The sequence below is a fragment of the Anomaloglossus baeobatrachus genome, chromosome 5, assembly GCF_048569485.1.
Source record: "Anomaloglossus baeobatrachus isolate aAnoBae1 chromosome 5, aAnoBae1.hap1, whole genome shotgun sequence".
Classification (NCBI taxonomy): Eukaryota; Metazoa; Chordata; class Amphibia; order Anura; family Aromobatidae; genus Anomaloglossus; species Anomaloglossus baeobatrachus.
Window position 1 is genome coordinate 573019591 of NC_134357.1, and position 19188 is coordinate 573038778.

Consider the following 19188-nt stretch of genomic DNA (forward strand, 5'->3'; position numbering starts at 1 on the left):
TATATCTAGTGTGCGGCTCTGCAGGTGGAGGTAGGTGCGGGGTATTATATATCTAGTGTGCGGCTCTGCAGGTGGAGGTGTGTGCAGGGTATTATATATCTAGTGTGCGGCTCTGCAGGTGGAGGTAGGTGCAGGGTATTATATATCTAGTGTGCGGCTCTGCAGGTGGAGGTAGGTGCAGGGTATTATATATCTAGTGTGCGGCTCTGCAGGTGGAGGTAGGTGCAGGGTATTATATATCTAGTGTGCGGCTCTGCAGGTGGAGGTAGGTGCAGGGTATTATATATCTAGTGTGCGGCTCTGCAGGTGGAGGTAGGTGCAGGGTATTATATATCTAGTGTGCGGCTCTGCAGGTGGAGGTAGGTGCAGGGTATTATATATCTAGTGTGCGGCTCTGCAGGTGGAGGTAGGTGCAGGGTATTATATATCTAGTGTGCGGCTCTGCAGGTGGAGGTAGGTGCAGGGTATTATATATCTAGTGTGCGGCTCTGCAGGTGGAGGTGTGTGGAGATTCCCCATTACTGGGGCAGGCGGCATTAACCCCTTCAGCTCTGACACTTTCTTGCTGATTTCTATGAAATGTGAGGTTTTTGTTCCTTTTCCTCTGATAGATACAGACGCCCCAACTATGAGAGGCTGGAAGTGAGGAAACCCGTCTGCCCTCAGTCCTCGCCCCTTTCTGCCCTCAGTCCTCACCCCTTTCTGCCCTCGGTCCTCGCCCCTTTCTGCCCTCGGTCCTCGACCCCTTTCTGCCCTCGGTCCTCGGCCCCTTTCTGCCCTCGGTCCTCGGCCCCTTTCTGCCCTCGGTCCTCGCCCCTTTCTGCCCTCAGTCCTCACCCCTTTCTGCCCTCGGTCCTCGGCCCCTTTCTGCCCTCTGCCCCTTTCTGCCCTCAGTCCTCGCCCCTTTCTGCCCTCGGTCCTCGACCCCTTTCTGCCCTCTGCCCCTTTCTGCCCTCATTCCTGGGCCCCTTTCTGCCCTTGGTCATTTGCCCCTTTCTGCCCTCGGTCCCTTTCTGCCCTAGGTTCTTGGCCCCTTTAATAATAATAATAATAATAATAATAATCTTTATTTCTATAGCGCCAACATATTTTGCAGCGCTTTATAATTCAGGAGGATCATATACAAACAAGTAACAGTTATAGAAATACAATATTTAGAGGGAAAAAAAAGAAAAAACACAACCCTGCTCGTGAGAGCTTACAATCTACAATGAGATGGGGGGAGAGGCAAGGTTCAAGTGCTTATTTACAATGACAATCCAGCCATCTCACGGAAATGGGGGCTAGATAGTGGTTTCCTGGACCAGTTGGCCAGAGCCTTGAGATGCCTTTGGGTGCCATGGAGTTTGATGTGGAGTTATGTTGTGAGAAGTTGTAGAGGGACTATGTGAATCGAATCTGATTAGGGAGTGTGATAGGCCGCCCTAAAAAGATGCGTCTTTAGGGTGCGTCTGAAGCTGAGTAAGTTGTCCTTTGTCCTAACTTCTTGGGGTAGAGTGTTCCAGAGGGATGGTGCAGCTCGGAAGAAGTCTTGGATCCGGAGTGGGAGGTTCGAATTAGTGTGGATGTTAGTCGAAAGTCGCTTGCAGAGCGTAGAGAACGGGTGGTGTGATAGACAGAGAGGAGGGTGGAGATGTAGGGGGGTGCTGCACTGTGGAGAGCTTTGTGGGTGAGAACAAGCAGTTTGAATTGGATCCTGTGATATATGGGCAGTCAGTGCAATGACTGGCACAGAGCAGAAGCATCCGCGTAACGGTTAGCCAGATAGGTGACCCTGGCTGCTGCATTAAGGATGGACTGTAGAGGAGAGAGTCTAGTTAGGGGGAGACCAATTAATAGAGAGTCAGGCTATGTGCACACGTTGCTTTTTTTTCAGCGCGGAAAAAAACGCACCCTCTGGCAGAGGGGAGAATTGTAAACAATGCTTTTTGAGAAAAACGCATCGAAAACGCATGCGTTTTTCATGCGGTTTTCATGCGGTTTTCATGCGTTTTTCATGCGTTTTTTTAGGTGCGTTTTTTTAAGACTTGTCAGTGTTAATAAAGTTGGTTGAACACAGACCTTTGGAAAAAAAAACCTGTGATGTCATTTCCTTCTCCACATTCTGTTTGGATAAATGGGAGGGCTTGGAATGGAAGGAGCACCATTTGAATTTTGGAAAAGTTGAAATAAACTTCGCGCACCATGTCACATTAGCAGGGCCCCTTGGGTACCTATACGTCAGAAAACCCCCACAAGTGACCCCATTTTGGAATCTGCACCCCTCAAGGATTTTATTCAGTAGTATATTAAGCATTTTGAATCCACAGCTACTTCCCCCAAAATGTTGCTGTAGCAACAATATTCTCACTTTTAGGCCCGTTTCACACGTCAGTGAAAAACACTGACGTTTTTCATTGGCGTGTAAAACACGCACATGTCCCTCCGTGTGCCGTGAATCACGGCACACGTGGGTTGTCTAAGTGCAATCCGGGCTCCGTTCTCCGTGGCCCATGATTGCACTCAGTAATCATCTCACCTGCACCCGCTCCCGCTCTCCATGGTGCTGATCGCTCCCGCGGTGCAGCATCCGGCTGGTGCTGACCCCCGCAGCAGCTGCTTCCGGGTCGGCTGTGTCGTGCATAATGAATATGCGTGACAATAATGAGCCGGCTCAGAAGCAGCAGGCTGCACGGCCTGCAGAGGACATCGCTGGACGCCGGGGGAGTTAAAATGATTTTTATTTTAAAAGCACGTTTTTTTCTGGCACGTGTTTCACGGACCACACCACTGCGTGGTCCGTGGGACATCAGTGATGCCAGAAAAAAATGGACATGTCTCCGTGCGACAATCACGGACACGCGGGTACGCCGCACGGAGACACGTGCAGTGAAAAATCACTGATGTGTGAGCAGACCCATTCATTATAATGGGTCTGCGTATGTCAGTGATTCTGGTACGTTTAAAAAAAAGCACAAACGTACTAGAATCACTGACGTGTGAAAGAGGCCTAAGGCTATGTGGCCATGATCCAGCGACACGGCGTCTAGTACACAGTGCCAGCCTTCCTGCAGCTGCCCATGCCCACGATTTGGGTTCAGGCTGCTGTGGAGCTCTATGCTACCTGCAGAGAACACTCTCGTCGCCGCAGCATAAGTTGACATGCTGAGGCTCGGGAAGCCACGCCACCGGTCAGTTTATGCTGCGGAGAAAAGAAACACAGTGGGCATGGGATCTCCAAAAATCCTTCCACTGTGCTTCTACTGCACAACGCAGCGTTATGGACGCAGGGAAAACACTCAGCGCCCAAACCACTGCAAAACCTGATTGTGGGCACACAGCCTAAAAAGCGTCAATGGATGAATGGATGTCAAATATATATAACGTCCCACCCCCGCCTGCATGTTCTAAGCTGGCACCTTTAGTACCTTTCATGTGGCACTAAAGGGTGCCTAGCTTAGTATTTATCCAAAAAAAAAATGAAAAAAATGGCGTGGGGTCCCCCTTATTTTTGATAGCCAGTCAGGGTAAAGCAGACAGCTGTAGCCAGCAAACCACAGCTGACAGCTTCACCTTGGCTGGTGATCAATTTGGAGGGCTCCCCAGGCTTTTTTTTTTTTATTTATAAATAAAGAATTAAAAAAAAAAATAACGTGGGGTCCCCCCACATTAGATCACCAGCCAATGTGAAGCTGACAGCTGGGGTCTGGTATTCTCAGGGTGGGAAGAGCCATGGTTATTGGACTCTTCCCAGCCTAAAAATAGCAGGCCGCAGCCGCCCCAGAAGTGGCGCATTCATTAGATGCGCCAATCCTGGCGCTTCGCCCCAACTCATCCCGCGCCCTGGTGCGTTGGCAAACGGGGTAATAAATGGGGTTGATACCAGATGTGTAATGTCACCTGGCATCAAGCCCAGCAATTAGTGATGTCACGGCGTCTATCAGATACCAGACATAACTAATTGACAGTAAACAAAAGCAAAAAAAAGGACAAAAAAATTTTTATTAGAAAAAACACTCCCCAAATCATTCCCTTGTTCTCCAATTTAATCAAAAAATTTGAAAAAAATGGGTCCGCAGAAATCCATTTGGACGTCCCACGTCGCCTCTGGACCTTCTAGAATATGGGGGCACGTTCAGGGAACGTATCCCCCATTTTCTAGGAGGGCAGACCCTCCATTTGAGGAGAGTGGGTGCCAAAAATCTGCACCCACTCTCCCCGGGTCACAGCTGCAGACTGCCGAGCAGCCAGCACAGCTCACACTGAACACAGTGCTGGCTGTCAGCTGCTCTGCACATGTGACCGGCCAGCGTGCACTGTGAAGGAGGAGGGGGCCGCGGGGGATCAGCGCTGCGACCGGACAGGTGAGGGGGAATACCGGGGGAATAGGGGGTGACCTGGCAGGGCCTGGGGGGCATTTTTCTGTCGCATGTCTCAAGGCACATGCGACAGAAACAGAGGAGCAGGGCGGCCGGTGCGCTACTGTGCGCGCGGCCATGTTGGATTTTCGGGAGGGGGGTCGGGGCGGGCACTTTGGCGACACCGGGGGCTTTCCAGGACTTTGCCAGGAAGTGAGGTCAACAGGAAACCTCTTGACCTCACTTCCAGGTAAATGCCTGCGTTCTGTGTGCCGACAAAGCCCGCGGATCGCAACAAAACTGCAGCTCACTGCGGTGTAGCTACGTTCTGACCCACATCATTGATTTAATGGGGGAGAGAACGCAGCCACACCGCACAAAAGAAGTGACATGCTGCTTTTCTTTCCGCACCGATTTTTGGCATCCAAAACGCTGCGTTTAGAAACGCAGCATGTGCACTGATTTTTCGGCTTTCTCATACACTTCGCTGGGAAAGCTGAACGCATGCAATTTGCCACTGAAACGCTGCGGTTCTAAACGCAGCGTTTCCGCGGTAAAAAACGCAACGTGTGCACACAGCCTCACAGTATTAAAGGCGAGAGTGGATCAGGGCCACGGTGAAGGTTTTTGTCGTTTCCATAGTGAGAAAGGGGCGGATTCTAGAGATGTTCTTGAGGTGCAAGCGGCAGGAGCGGGCAAGAGATTGTATGTGGGAGGTGAAGGAGAGATCAGTGTCAAGTATAACACCCAGACAGCGGGCTTGCTGCCTAGGACTTATCGTTGTGCCACACACAGAGAGGGAGATATCAGGTTTAGGAAGGTTGGAGGATGGAGGAGAAAGAAGAAGTTCAGTTTTGGAAAGGTTAAGTTTCAGATACAGAGCAGACATGACATTGCAAACTGCAGTCAGGCAGTCACTTGTGTTCTGTAGTACAGCGGGGGTGAGCTCAGGGGATGAGGTGTATAGCTGTATGTCATCAGCATAAAGATGGTACTGAAAGCCAAATCTGCTGATGGTCATTCCAATTGGGGCAGTGTAGAGGGAGAAAAGAAGAGGGCCAAGGACTGAACCTTGAGGGACCCCAACAGTGAGAGGGAGAGGAGAAGATGTGGAGCCAGCAAATGATACACTGAATGAACGGCCAGAAAGATAGGAAGAGAACCAGGAGAGCACAGTGTCCTTTAGGCCGATAGAATGGAGCATAGAGAGAAGGCGTCGAGGGACTTTCTGCCCTCGGTCCTCAGCCACTTTCTGCCCTCGGTCTTCTGCTCCTTTCTGCCCTCAGCCCCTTTCTGCCTTTGGTCCTTTGCCCCTTTCTGCCCTCGGCCCCTTTCTGTCCTCGGCCCCTTTCTGCCCTCGGTCCTTAGCCCCTTTCTGCCCCCGCACAGTATAATGTTCCCCCAGAATGTTCTCATTATATGTTTCCCCTTATTATCTCCAGTAATTGTATTATTACAGCGGATTCTTTATGATGTTACATCGTCATCTTCTCCCCATTCAGGTCCTTATAATATCGGATCCTCTCAGTGAAGATCTTCTATAGAAGAGAATTCTCCTGATTACTCCTTGAAGGATAGATATGGACAGGGACAAGATGGCGGAGAGGATATTACACCTCACCCTAGAGATCCTCTTCCGGCTTACTGGAGAGGTGAGAGATTCTGATGACGTCACATTACATCATTCTTATCTATGGGAATAACAGATGGACAGAACTGGAGAGGTGAGGACTCTGGAAATGTCTGTAGTGAGATTTATTACTGTGTCTCTCCATAACCAGGATTACACAGTAGTGAAGAAGACCTCTAGTGAGCGCTGTCAGACCCCTATGTCTGAGGGATGGGGAAGACCCCCGAGCCCAATCACGGGGCCTCCACCTCACTCCCCGATACATGAGGACATCAATGACCAGAAGATCCTAGAACTCACCTACAAGATGATTGAACTGCTGACTGGAGAGGTGACACTGCTGGGAATGCTGGGACATTATACAGTAACGCTATGAAGGGATCGGGGGTGACGGTATCATTGTATGTGTCAGGTTCCTATAAGGTGTCAGGACGTCACCGTCTATTTCTCCATGGAGGAGTGGGAGTATTTAGAAGGACACAAAGATCTGTACAAGGACGTCATGATGGAGGTTCCCCAGCCCCTCACATCACCAGGTAATAGACAGGACTAAATACACACGGCCTATAATTATCTGTATGTAAGGAATGAATTCCGTCCCTGTATGTGTCTCCTCCAGGTCTATCCAGTAAGTGGACAACGCCAGAGAGATGTCCCCGTCCTCTTCTCCCACAGGACTGTAACCAAGAAGATCCCAATGTTCCTCAGGATCATCAGGTAGATGGAGAGAAGGTGACATGAAATCCCCCTATGACAGTGATGGCGAACCTATGGCACGCGTGCCACCAGGGGCACACAGAGCCCATTCTGCTGGCACGCGTGCTGTCGCCTGATCCTGCCGGTTTGATCTGCTAGTGCAGTCGCGCCGACAGATCAAATCTGTGTTGGAGCGGAGGAGACATTTCTCCTCGCTCTGACACTCCTCCTCTCCCAGGCCGCAGGTGTGTTGCCTAGGAGACGGAGGAGCGTCAGTGAGCGGCGCCGGCGTAATGACGTCTTCTGGCCGCGTGGGAATTGAGGACCCAGGGTGGCAGCGGGGGAGCGGGTGCAGGAAGGTGAGTTGTGTGTTGCTTTTTTTTTGTTTATAACTCGTGTGCGGCTGTGCCAAGGTGGGGATGGGGGCAGCGCCAGCGCCAGCATGGGGGGCGGAGAATGCACATGCCAGCGTGGGGGTTGGGGAACGCACATGCCAGCATGGGGTGGGGGAACGCACATGTCAGCATGGGGTGGGGGGGGGAAACACACATGCCAGCATGGGGTGGGGGAACACACATGTCAGCGTGGGGTGGGGGGGGGAACACACATGCCAGCATGGGGTGGAGGAGGGGGAATACACATGCCAGCATGGGGTGGGGGAACGCACATGCCAGCATGAAGTGGGGGAGGGGGAACACACATGCCAGCATGGGGGGGGACATGCATTCCAGGATGGGGAACAATGCATGCCAGGATGGAGAAACATGCATGCCAGGATGGGGAACAATGCATGCCAGGATGGAGGAAACATGCATGCCAGGATGGAGGAAACATGCATGCTAGGATGGAGGAAACATGCATGCCAGGATTGAGGAAACATGCATGCCAGGATAGAGGAAACATGCATGCCAGGATGGAGGAAACATGCATGCCAGGATGGGGAAAACATGCATGTCAGGATGGAGGAAACATGCATGCCAGGATGGCGGAAACATGCATGGCAGGATGGGGAACAATGCATGCCAGGATGGAGGAAACATGCATGCCAGGATGGAGGAAACATGCATGCCAGGATGGAGGAAACATGCATGCCAAGATGGCGGAAACATGCATGCCAGGATGGAGGAAACATGCATGCCAGGATGGAGGAAACATGCATGCCAGGATGGAGGAAACATACATGCCAGGATGGAGGAAACATACATGCCAGGATGAAGGAAACATGCATGCCAGGATGGAGGAAACATACATGCCAGGATGGAGGAAACATGCATGCCAGGATGGAGGAAACATGCATGCCAGGATGGAGGAAACATACATGCCAAGATGGAGGAAACATACATGCCAGGATGGAGGAAACATGCCATGATAGGGTACATTTACCAGGAAAGGGAACATTTACCAGAAAGGGGTGCATGCTAGGAAGGGGGACATTTACCTGGATGGGGGAACATTTACCAGGAAGGAGGTAAATTAACCAGGATTGGGAATGTCGCGGGCGGGGAAGGACGCCGCTGTGCTGCGCTCGCTAAGGCTCGGGTCCGGCGCTGCTGTGATGGCTGCTCGGTGGCTCAAGCTGTGGGCCGGATCCGGGGACTCGAGCGGCGCTCCTCGCCCGTGAGTGAAAGGGGGTAGTTTGGTTTGGGGATTTGATCCGTGACGCCAAGCACGGGTTGTGGTGAGGTTGGGCACCACCGCTGCTGGTGACGGGGATCCCGGGAGCGATGGCAGGGAGCAGCTGGGATGTTGTTTTCCCCCTCCGTGGGTAGGGGTTGATGGTCCCGGGACCCGGTGAGATGACGGGGAGGCAGGGTTGTATGGGTGCAGGGTCGCTTGGACTGCGCAGCGCGGTGCCAGACGGCACGGTAGTACTCACTCAGCCACAAAGGTACGCAAAGTCTCTGGTAAACCAAACGGCTGGATGGACGGGTCCCGCAGCCGGCTGCTGTGGCTTCTCCTGGACGGTTAGTGGTGGCTGCCTTTCCCTGCACCTTTTGTGTATGTTCGGTGCCGATGGATTCCCACCGGTAACCCGCTCCCCAGCGTATATATGTGCCGGAGAAGCCCTTTTGCCCGCAGTCTCTGGCCCTTGGAATTCTAGCTGTGGCGGTAGCTGTATTTCCTTCTGTTGGTTGGACGGTTGCCTTCAATCGGGTCTTGGCTGTTAGGAAACCCCTGGGGTTCCGGTCACTGACGGATTTGACCTCTAATGGGGACTCCAAGCCTGGTTGGGGTCCGTAGGCCCTGCCTGTGTGTGCTGGCTTCACTTCGCTACCCGGTTCGGTACTGGTGGGCCACCGCCCGTCCCCGGTCCTACGGTTTCGCGTTGATCTGCCTCTCCTGCAGACGGCCAGCACCATCTGCCAACCTTGCTCTTAGTGCCCGGGCCACACACCCGGACACGGTCAGTTCGCTCCTACACTTCTACTTCACTCCTCACTTCTTTCTCACTTCTCACTTTCTACTACTCTGACTTCCTTCTCCCGCCTCCAGGACTGTGTACTCCTCAGTGGGTGGAGCCAACCGCCTGGCTTCACCCCACCTGGTGTGGACATCAGCCCCTGGAGGGAGGCAACAAGAATTTTGTGTCTGGCTGATGTGCCTGTCTCAGGGTGGGGGCGTATGTTGTAGTACCTGTGACGACCTGGCTAGTCCAGGGCGCCACAGGAACATTTACCAGGATGGAAGACATTTACCAGAAATGGGGTACATGCCGAGATGGGGGAACATTTACAAGGATGGGCAATATGTCAGGATGGGGTACATTTGCCAGCATGGGGGAACATGCCAGAATAAGGTAAATTTACCAGGATGGAGGACATTTACCAGAATGAGGTGTATTTACCAGGATGGGGCCATGATGGGGACAAATATACCAGAATGTAGGAAATATTTATCAGGATGGGGGACATGTTTACCAAGAAATGGCCCAGGAAGGGGAGATAACTACACAATGAAAGGGGAGGGGGGCAACTCGCACGTCTTTATGGGATTTCACGATGTTCAGACTTTGAAATGTAGATGTGGATTACAGGGTGAAATCTGATTGTATTCCATGCTAAAATCTCTGTCTAATATGCTGCAATTTTTTCCAGAAAGATCAATCCAACTGCTGTGTCTGGAAAGGGCAGGGGCTCAGCTTCAATGTGTAGTAAGCACGAGCCTGATGCCCCCTGCTGAAGAGAAGAGAAGACGGCAAAGGTAAGATTAAAATCAATTATTTACATAATAGGATTGGTTGGCACTTCGAAAAAAAAAATGGGTTTAGGGCTACAGTTTGGGCACTCGGCCTGTAAAAGGTTCGCCATGACTGCCCTATGATGTGTAGACGGCTGTGAAGGTCTTGTGCTCAGTCTTGTTTTATCCACCAGTATTATATGTGTTATACTTGTGTAATGAGAGTGTCGCGGGCGGGGAGGATGCCGTCGCTGCTGCGCTCTCGCTAACGCTCGGGTCCGGCGCTGCTGCTCGGTGGCTCGAGCGGTGGGCCGGATCCGGGGACTCGAGCGGCGCTCCTCGCCCATGAGTGAAAGGGTGGTTGGTTTGGGGGATTTAGTCCGTGATGCCACCCACGGGTCGTGGTGAAGATGGGCACCACCGCTGCTGGAGACGGGGATCCCGGGAGCGATGGTAAGGAGCAGCTGGGATGATGGTTTCCCCCTCCGTGGGTAGGGGTCGGTGGTCCCGGGGCCCGATGATGTGACGGGGAGGCAGGGTTGGTGAGGTGCAGGGTTGCAAGGACAGCGCGGCGCGGTGCCGGATGGCACGAGTGTACTCACTCAGCAAGAAAGGTACAAAGTCCTCGGTAAACCAAACGGCTGGATGGACGGGTCCCGCAGCAGGCTGCTGTGTTTCTCCCCGGACAGGTGATGGCGGCTGTCTTTCCCTGCACCTTGATGTTCTCCTTCTGACTACTATGGATTCCCAACGGTAGTCCGCTCCCCGGTGTATGGGTACCGAAGGAGCCTGTTTGCCCGCAGGTGCTGGCCCTTGGGTCTCTAGCCTTAGGCGGTAGCTGTATACCCTCACGGTGTGGGCTGTTGCCTTCAATCGGGACTTTTGCTGTTGTGAAACCCCTGGGGTTCCAGTCACATTCGGGTCTGACTATTGACGGCGGCTCCAAGCCTGGTCGGGGTCCGATGGCCCTGCCTGTGTGTGCTGGCTTCACTTTGCTCCCCGGTCGGTACCGGCGGGCCGTCGCCCGACCCCGGTCCTACGGTTCTGCGTTGCTTCACCACTCCTGCAGACGGCCACCACCGTCTGCCAACCTTGCTGCCAGTGCCTGGGCCACATACCCAGACACCCCAGTGCTCACTCCTCTCACTTCAAACTCCAAACTCTATCTGTCAATTTTCCCGCCTCCAGGCCTGTGAACTCCTCGGTGGGTGGGGCCAACCGCTTGGCTCCGCCCCACCTAGTGTGGACATCAGACACTAGAGGGAGGCAACAAGGGTTTTGTGTTTGGCTGGTATGCCTGTCTAATGGGGGTGGGGGTGTTTGAGTGTTATCTGTGACGACCTGGCTTGGCCAGGGCGCCACAAGAGCGGTGGAAATTGCAGGATTAGAGCTGATCATAGGTGGGACTTCTCCATCTGTCTGTGACTATTACAATATTTGTTTCAGGGTGAAGATCTGCCCCATATTAATACTACAGAAACATATGTGAGGGGTGATGAGCGGAGTAACGAGGAGATTCCTACAGATGACCGCCCAGGTGAGTAGTGACCACTAAATGCAGAGAAGTCACAGATTCTTCTCAGTCACCGGCTGTGGCTGCTTTATCAGGGTTGTAGTCTGGCCATATCATACTGTCACCATTCTGCTGCTAGACCACCTCATGCTCCTCCACCCAAAACTGTCCCCATTATTTTGGGCATTGCTCGTTCTTCTGTTGGCATGAGATCTGTTTCAGCCAGATCTTAAGACCCTGTCACACAGAGAGATAAATCTGCGGCAGATCTGTGGTTGCAGTGACATTGTGGACAATCAGTACCAGGTTTGTGGCTGTGTACAAATGGAACAATATGTCCATGATTTCACTGCAACCACAGATCTGCCAAAGATTTATCTCTGTGTGTGACGAGGCCTTTACAGGTAGGATCCACCCTATCCCCTGAAATTAGAAGACGTTGACCCTTATCTGCCCAGATCTCTAATCTGCAAATAAAATCTAATCTGTATGGTGGACCCCTAAGAGAAAGCGGAGGGCAATGATGCTGGTGACGTCCTAGATTCTTAAGGGGGCTTTACACGCTACGATATCGTTAATGTTTTATCGTCGGGGTCACGTCGTTAGTGGCGCACATCCGGCGTCATTAACGGTATTGCAGCGTGTAACACTTACCAGCGACCTTAAACGTTCTCCAAAGTGGTGAAAATCGTTCACCATGGAGAGGTCGTCCTAAAACCTAAAAGATTTGGAGAATGACGGAACCACTGTGCGAGCGATGTTCTTCGATTTCTCGAGTGCATTTAACACCCTGCAGCCACTTTTACTACACAAAAAGATGACTGACATGAAGGTGGAGGAGGGGATGAGAAATTGTATAACTGACTACCTATCAGATCCGCCACACTTTGTACAGATGGGAGCAGTTGTGTCTAGCAGATTATTGAACAGTGTAGGTGCCCCTCAGGGAACGGTGCTAGCACCCTTTCTATTCACACTGTATACATCAGACTTTCAGTATAAATCAGATTTTTGCCACCTTCAAAAATTCTCGGATGACTCCGTGGTTGTTGGATGTACAGTTAGGTCCAGAAATATTTGGACAGTGACACAATTTTCGCGAGTTGGGCTCTGCATGCCACCACATTGGATTTGAAATGAAACCTCTACAACAGAATTCAAGTGCAGATTGTAACGTTTAATTTGAAGGTTTGAACAAAAATATCTGATAGAAATTGTAGGAATTGTACACATTTCTTTACAAACACTCCACATTTTAGGAGGTCAAAAGTAATTGGACAAATAAACCAAACCCAAACAAAATATTTTTATTTTCAATATTTTGTTGCGAATCCTTTGGAGGCAATCACTGCCTTAAGTCTGGAACCCATGGACATGATAAACAAAATATTCCCAATATTAAACAATTTTATTACAATAAAATCAACACCTTTGTGTAGAACAAAACCATGACCTAGTGGTCAAATACAACATATAAAATGTCAATGACAAATACAATCAACAATATGGCAGTGGTTCACAGTTATCACTTTGGAGCATAGGACTTAACTTATGGGCTGTAATTAATTATTCGCCAGAGATTTGATTCATGACAGTCCATGACAGTCCATACAGTCCATACAGTCCAGAAGATGATGTATTATTGCTCTTCAGGTGTCCTTATAATAGGAGTAACCAACAGCCTTCATACAATTCCACCTCAGTAACTCCACCTCGACGCGTTTCCCCACACTGTGAGTGTGGTTCATCAGGAGGCTATGAGGCAAATACACCATATCAACATGGAGATACAAATAAGGTGCATAGTTTAAGAACTTTATCACAGTGGCATGAAAAAGATAGAATAAAGAACAGATATATCAAAGAAGTACTTGCCCAGAATGATATTAGAATTTAGGTGTGCAGGTCCATGGCGTCAGGAACAGGATCAGCGTGGTGCAGTTGATACCATGCAGATGACCACCTCAGTCCAAGTGATCGCCATGGATCTGCACTACCATCTGCGGTATATATATACCATCTATCATTCAATACACCTGGAGGCAAATCGGGCGTGTGTTCGCAGAGCACCCAGTGCGCATGCCTGATACAGCGCGCGCCTATCGCGCGCTCCCGACGGAGGCCTAAGTGGGTCAAAACACCCACCGGCCATTTCCATTGGCACATTATGGGTGCCTGTCTGCGCATGCCCCGTATCGCGCTCGCACCTCGCACGCGCCACACGGGAGCACGCACGTCAAACCCATTCATCTACAGAAAAGAACCATCGCGCATGCGCACGGTCTCCATAGCAGCAGCGCCAGGCGTCATCAGAGATGACGATCACATGACCCGCTGCAGAAGAACTTAGGTGCGCATGCGTGGTGCCTTCAAATTTACCCTCAGATGGATCTAGCAACCACTTGATATTATCGCTAAAACTAGCAATAAGCATGATATATATACAATGCAGTCTACGATTAATTTAGACACCATACTGTGTTAAACCAGATACATATCTCAAATCGCATAATACAGTCTAGAAGATGCAATATTAAATTAGGTTAAATATCGTACAGTGTTACAGTATTATAACGGAGAGCACAACATAGATACCCACCATATACATTCCATATTCACCACAGGGATCCCTGGGGCAAGCACATAACAAACATCATTTTAGTGATAATCATATCCATCAATATAGATACATCCCCCTAACATAAGAGGGTATTCTTCCAGAATAGGGCATAATGGAATTATTTAAAACAGTATAAACCCTGTCTATACTAAGTGGGGAGGAAGCAATTAAACGAAAGCTGTTCATTAAGCCCCCTTGGTGTAAGGGAGCCCACTCTGAATATCCATGCTGACTCCTTCTGTAGAAGAAGTCTGTCAAAGTCTCCACCTCTGGGACTAGGCCTTACTAACTCTATCACAGAAAAACGAATATGAGCAGTATCACCACAGTGGACCGTGTTGATGTGGCGAGAAATTGGTGTATCGCGTTTATTCCGAATATCGGACAGATGTTCCCCCACCCTCCTCCGGAGTTCTCTCAGTGTCTTGCCAACATAGTCCATAGGACATGTGCAAGACGCTCTATAGACAACTCCGGAGGTCTTACAATTACTAAAGTCACGCAAGTAGAAGGTTTTACCGGTGGCCGCACTCCTAAACCCTTTGCATTGTTCCATTGACCCACAATACTTGCAATTACCACATCGGAACATGCCAGTAATTTTTCTATCCAACCAAGTTCCTTTTGGTCTTGGTGCCTGGTACATACTATGAGACAGTCTATCACCCAAGGACTGTCCCCGCCTATAGGTAATACATGGTAATTTAGAGATATATTTGGACAGGTCGGGGTCGGCCCTCAAAATTCCCCAATGTTTTTTAATTACCGAGAATACTCTATCCGATTGAGTGTCAAAAGTGCCAATAATACGTGTGATATTCGAATTATCATCACGCATCCTAGGTGTCATAAGCGAGTGTCTATTGGTACTTTGGGCATATGCATAAGACTGCTGTAAAATACGTCTAGGGTAGCCACGTTCTAAAAACCGATCAAAGAGATCCGCTGCCTGTTTTTCAAAGTCATCCTCTCTGGAGCAATTCCTGCGAATTCGCAGGAATTGCCCCTTTGGAATCCCTCTTTTAAGAGGAAGAGGATGATGGCTATCCCATTTTAAAAGAGAGTTGGTTGCAGTGGGCTTCCGATGTGTAAGGGTCTGGATCTTGCCCTTCCCATCTTTAACTATTACTAAATCCAAAAAGGTAATAGAATTAAGATCACATGTATGGGTAAATCTAAGCCCTAAGGAGTTGTTATTAAGATCCTGAACAAATTGCTCAAACTCAAAAATGGACCCTGACCAGAGGATGAGGATGTCATCAATGTATCGGACCCAAAGTCCGATACATTGATGAGATGCCCCATCCTCCCCCCCAAAAACCACCGTTTCCTCCCACCAACCCAGGAATAAATTAGCATAACTGGGGGCACAAGGGCTCCCCATAGCTGTACCCCTGAGCTGGTGGAAGTACTTGGTGTCAAATAAAAAATAATTATGATGTAGTGTAAAGGACAGTAATTCTTCAATGAAATCACTGTGCCTCACACATTCGACGGCTCTGGTTCTTAAAAAATAGTTCACTGCCTGTATACCTAGTTTATGGGGGATCGAGCTATACAGAGCCTCAACATCGATGGAGGCCAGGATGGTATCAGGGCTAACACTCACATCCTCCAGGATTTGTAGTAGATGGGGAGTGTCCCGAACATAGGACGGGAGGGAGGTAACAAATGGACGTAGGACTTTGTCCACATAGATGCCAACGTTTTGGGACAAGGAGTTTATCCCTGCCACAATAGGCCTACCCCTAAGTGGCTCTAGGCCCTTGTGCACCTTAGGGAGTGCATAAAAAACGGGGATCACCGGACACTGTGGTACTAGAAACTCATACTCGCTCTCTGAGACCAAGCCAGAAACCCTAGCTTTTCCCAGAATTGGAAGAAGGATATCAACATATGTCTTTGTAGGATCACCAGGTAACCTCTCATATGTCCCCCTATCCTTCAACAAAGAATAACACATATCCAGGTATTTTGAGTGATTTAAGACAACAAGATTCCCGCCCTTATCGGACTTTTTTATGATCAAACCATCATTCTTTGATAGCTGATCAAGTGCCAAGGACTCCCCTTCTGTGAGATTAGAGCACAGGCCAGGGGATGATTGAGGGATTTTCGACAGGTCCTCCTGCACAAGTTTGAGAAAAATGTCAACACTAGTGCAGTTACTGACTGGTGGGGATTTCTTACTTGGTCTCTTCAGACATGTAAATGGACCATCTCCCCTTCCTTTAGCATTATCCTTGAGGAGATCAGTGAGGGACTGGAAGCACTCAAAATCTTCCTCCTGAATGCCCAATGTCCTACACTGATCCCGTGTATTATATTCAAAGAAAAGCTTCCACTTCAGCTTTCTCCCAAATAACTCCAGGTCTTTAACCCAGCTGAAGCAGTCAAAGCGGTTTGAGGGAATAAATCCCAAGCCCTTAGACAGAACCGCATAGTCATTGTTGGTAAGGGGGACGTCTGAGAGATTTATAATCCTCCCCTGGCCTGATGCGCTCTTGTACGTGGGTAGTAGCCTCCCAGATGTCTCTGCTCCAAAAAAGAACCAGATGAACCAGAAGGACCATGTGGTAACCCATGGTAACCAAAATGTCCACCCCTCCTCTTTTTTGATTTTCTTGGAGCTGGCCATAGATTTAGAGGTCGACTCCCTGTCTCCGGGGGGTTAGTACTCGTCCTTGATCTTTCTGAGTCAGATGCCTCAAGATCAGAAGATGATACTGACGGTGATTGTCTAGTGGGAGGTTGGAACACCTTGTCCTCCTTAAATTCTGCTAGATCCCTAATAAATTGAGAATGTTTCCGCTCTTTCAAATTATTTTGGAATCTTTCTATAGAAGTTTGTAATAGTCCTTCTCTTCTAGTGAAGTCAGGATCGTTTTTAAGGCGTAAGATGTTATCAATACTTGTGTTGAGAATAATGGTAGATTCTGCATGTATTACCTATAGGCGGGGACAGTCCTTGGGTGATAGACTGTCTCATAGTATGTACCAGGCACCAAGACCAAAAGGAACTTGGTTGGATAGAAAAATTACTGGCATGTTCCGATGTGGTAATTGCAAGTATTGTGGGTCAATGGAACAATGCAAAGGGTTTAGGAGTGCGGCCACCGGTAAAACCTTCTACTTGCGTGACTTTAGTAATTGTAAGACCTCCGGAGTTGTCTATAGAGCGTCTTGCACATGTCCTATGGACTATGTTGGCAAGACACTGAGAGAACTCCGGAGGAGGGTGGGGGAACATCTGTCCGATATTCGGAATAAACGCGATACACCAATTTCTCGCCACATCAACACGGTCCACTGTGGTGATACTGCTCATATTCGTTTTTCTGTGATAGAGTTAGTAAGGCCTAGTCCCAGAGGTGGAGACTCTGACAGACTTCTTCTACAGAAGGAGTCAGCATGGATATTCAGAGTGGGCTCCCTTACACCAAGGGGGCTTAATGAACAGCTTTCGTTTAATTGCTTCCTCCCCACTTAGTATAGACAGGGTTTATACTGTTTTAAATAATTCCATTATGCCCTATTCTGGAAGAATACCCTCTTATGTTAGGGGGATGTATCTATATTGATGGATATGATTATCACTAAAATGATGTTTGTTATGTGCTTGCCCCAGGGATCCCTGTGGTGAATATGGAATGTATATGGTGGGTATCTATGTTGTGCTCTCCGTTATAATACTGCAACACTGTACGATATTTAACCTAATTTAATATTGCATCTTCTAGACTGTATTATGCGATTTGAGATATGTATCTGGTTTAACACAGTATGGTGTCTAAATTAATCGTAGACTGCATTGTATATATATCATGCTTATTGCTAGTTTTAGCGATAATATCAAGTGGTTGCTAGATCCATCTGAGGGTAAATTTGAAGGCACCACGCATGCGCACCTAAGTTCTTCTGCAGCGGGTCATGTGATCGTCATCTCTGATGACGCCTGGCGCTGCTGCTATGGAGACCGTGCGCATGCGCGATGGTTCTTTTCTGTAGATGAATGGGTTTGACGTGCGTGCTCCCGTGTGGCGCGTGCGAGGTGCGAGCGCGATACGGGGCATGCGCAGACAGGCACCCATAATGTGCCAATGGAAATGGCCGGTGGGTGTTTTGACCCACTTAGGCCTCCGTCGGGAGCGCGCGATAGGCGCGCGCTGTATCAGGCATGCGCACTGGGTGCTCTGCGAACACACGCCCGATTTGCCTCCAGGTGTATTGAATGATAGATGGTATATATATACCGCAGATGGTAGTGCAGATCCATGGCGATCACTTGGACTGAGGTGGTCATCTGCATGGTATCAACTGCACCACGCTGATCCTGTTCCTGACGCCATGGACCTGCACACCTAAATTCTAATATCATTCTGGGCAAGTACTTCTTTGATATATCTGTTCTTTATTCTATCTTTTTCATGCCACTGTGATAAAGTTCTTAAACTATGCACCTTATTTGTATCTCCATGTTGATATGGTGTATTTGCCTCATAGCCTCCTGATGAACCACACTCACAGTGTGGGGAAACGCGTCGAGGTGGAGTTACTGAGGTGGAATTGTATGAAGGCTGTTGGTTACTCCTATTATAAGGACACCTGAAGAGCAATAATACATCATCTTCTGGACTGTATGGACTGTATGGACTGTCATGGACTGTCATGAATCAAATCTCTGGCGAATAATTAATTACAGCCCATAAGTTAAGTCCTATGCTCCAAAGTGATAACTGTGAACCACTGCCATATTGTTGATTGTATTTGTCATTGACATTTTATATGTTGTATTTGACCACTAGGTCATGGTTTTGAGGGAGGGATTGTTCGGCAGTCACAGCGACGACGCCAACCAGGTTAGTTAGGTGCTTTTGCGTACGATATTGCTAGCAATTGCTAGCAATATCGTAGCGTGTAAAGCCCGCTTTAGTTTGGTGCCGTGTTCACCAGGTGAATAAAGATTGATTGCTCTCAGTGGGAGAAACAAAATAATAATCTTGTAGATTATGAAGAGACCTCAGTAGTCTGGAAAGCTTGCTTTGTAACATCATTTATTTTATTTTTATTTGCCATTAATAAGTATCATAACTACAAGATTCTTATTGTTTCTCCACTGAGATCAATGAATCCATCTTCCTAGAATCTTGGCCTCTTATTGATGGATCTTCCTTCTCTCCCTTCTGCTGAATGTGCTGATAGGGGCGTTTATATC

The 19188-nt window shown here is 49.1% G+C and overlaps 1 protein-coding gene across 1 annotated transcript in view; it reads left to right on the plus strand.

Moving 5' to 3' along the window:
- Positions 1–5908: 5908 nt before the first annotated feature.
- The window catches only part of LOC142312419 (uncharacterized), a gene marked incomplete at its 5' end in the record, with an annotated part of 43421 nt that continues 30141 nt past the window's right edge, over positions 5909–19188 (plus strand). Inside the window, 5 exons of the mRNA XM_075351359.1 lie at positions 5909–5989; positions 6119–6298; positions 6380–6503; positions 6587–6684; positions 11287–11377. Coding sequence (XP_075207474.1) covers positions 5909–5989; positions 6119–6298; positions 6380–6503; positions 6587–6684; positions 11287–11377 — 574 coding nt within the window. The remainder of the gene's footprint in view (positions 5990–6118; positions 6299–6379; positions 6504–6586; positions 6685–11286; positions 11378–19188) is intronic.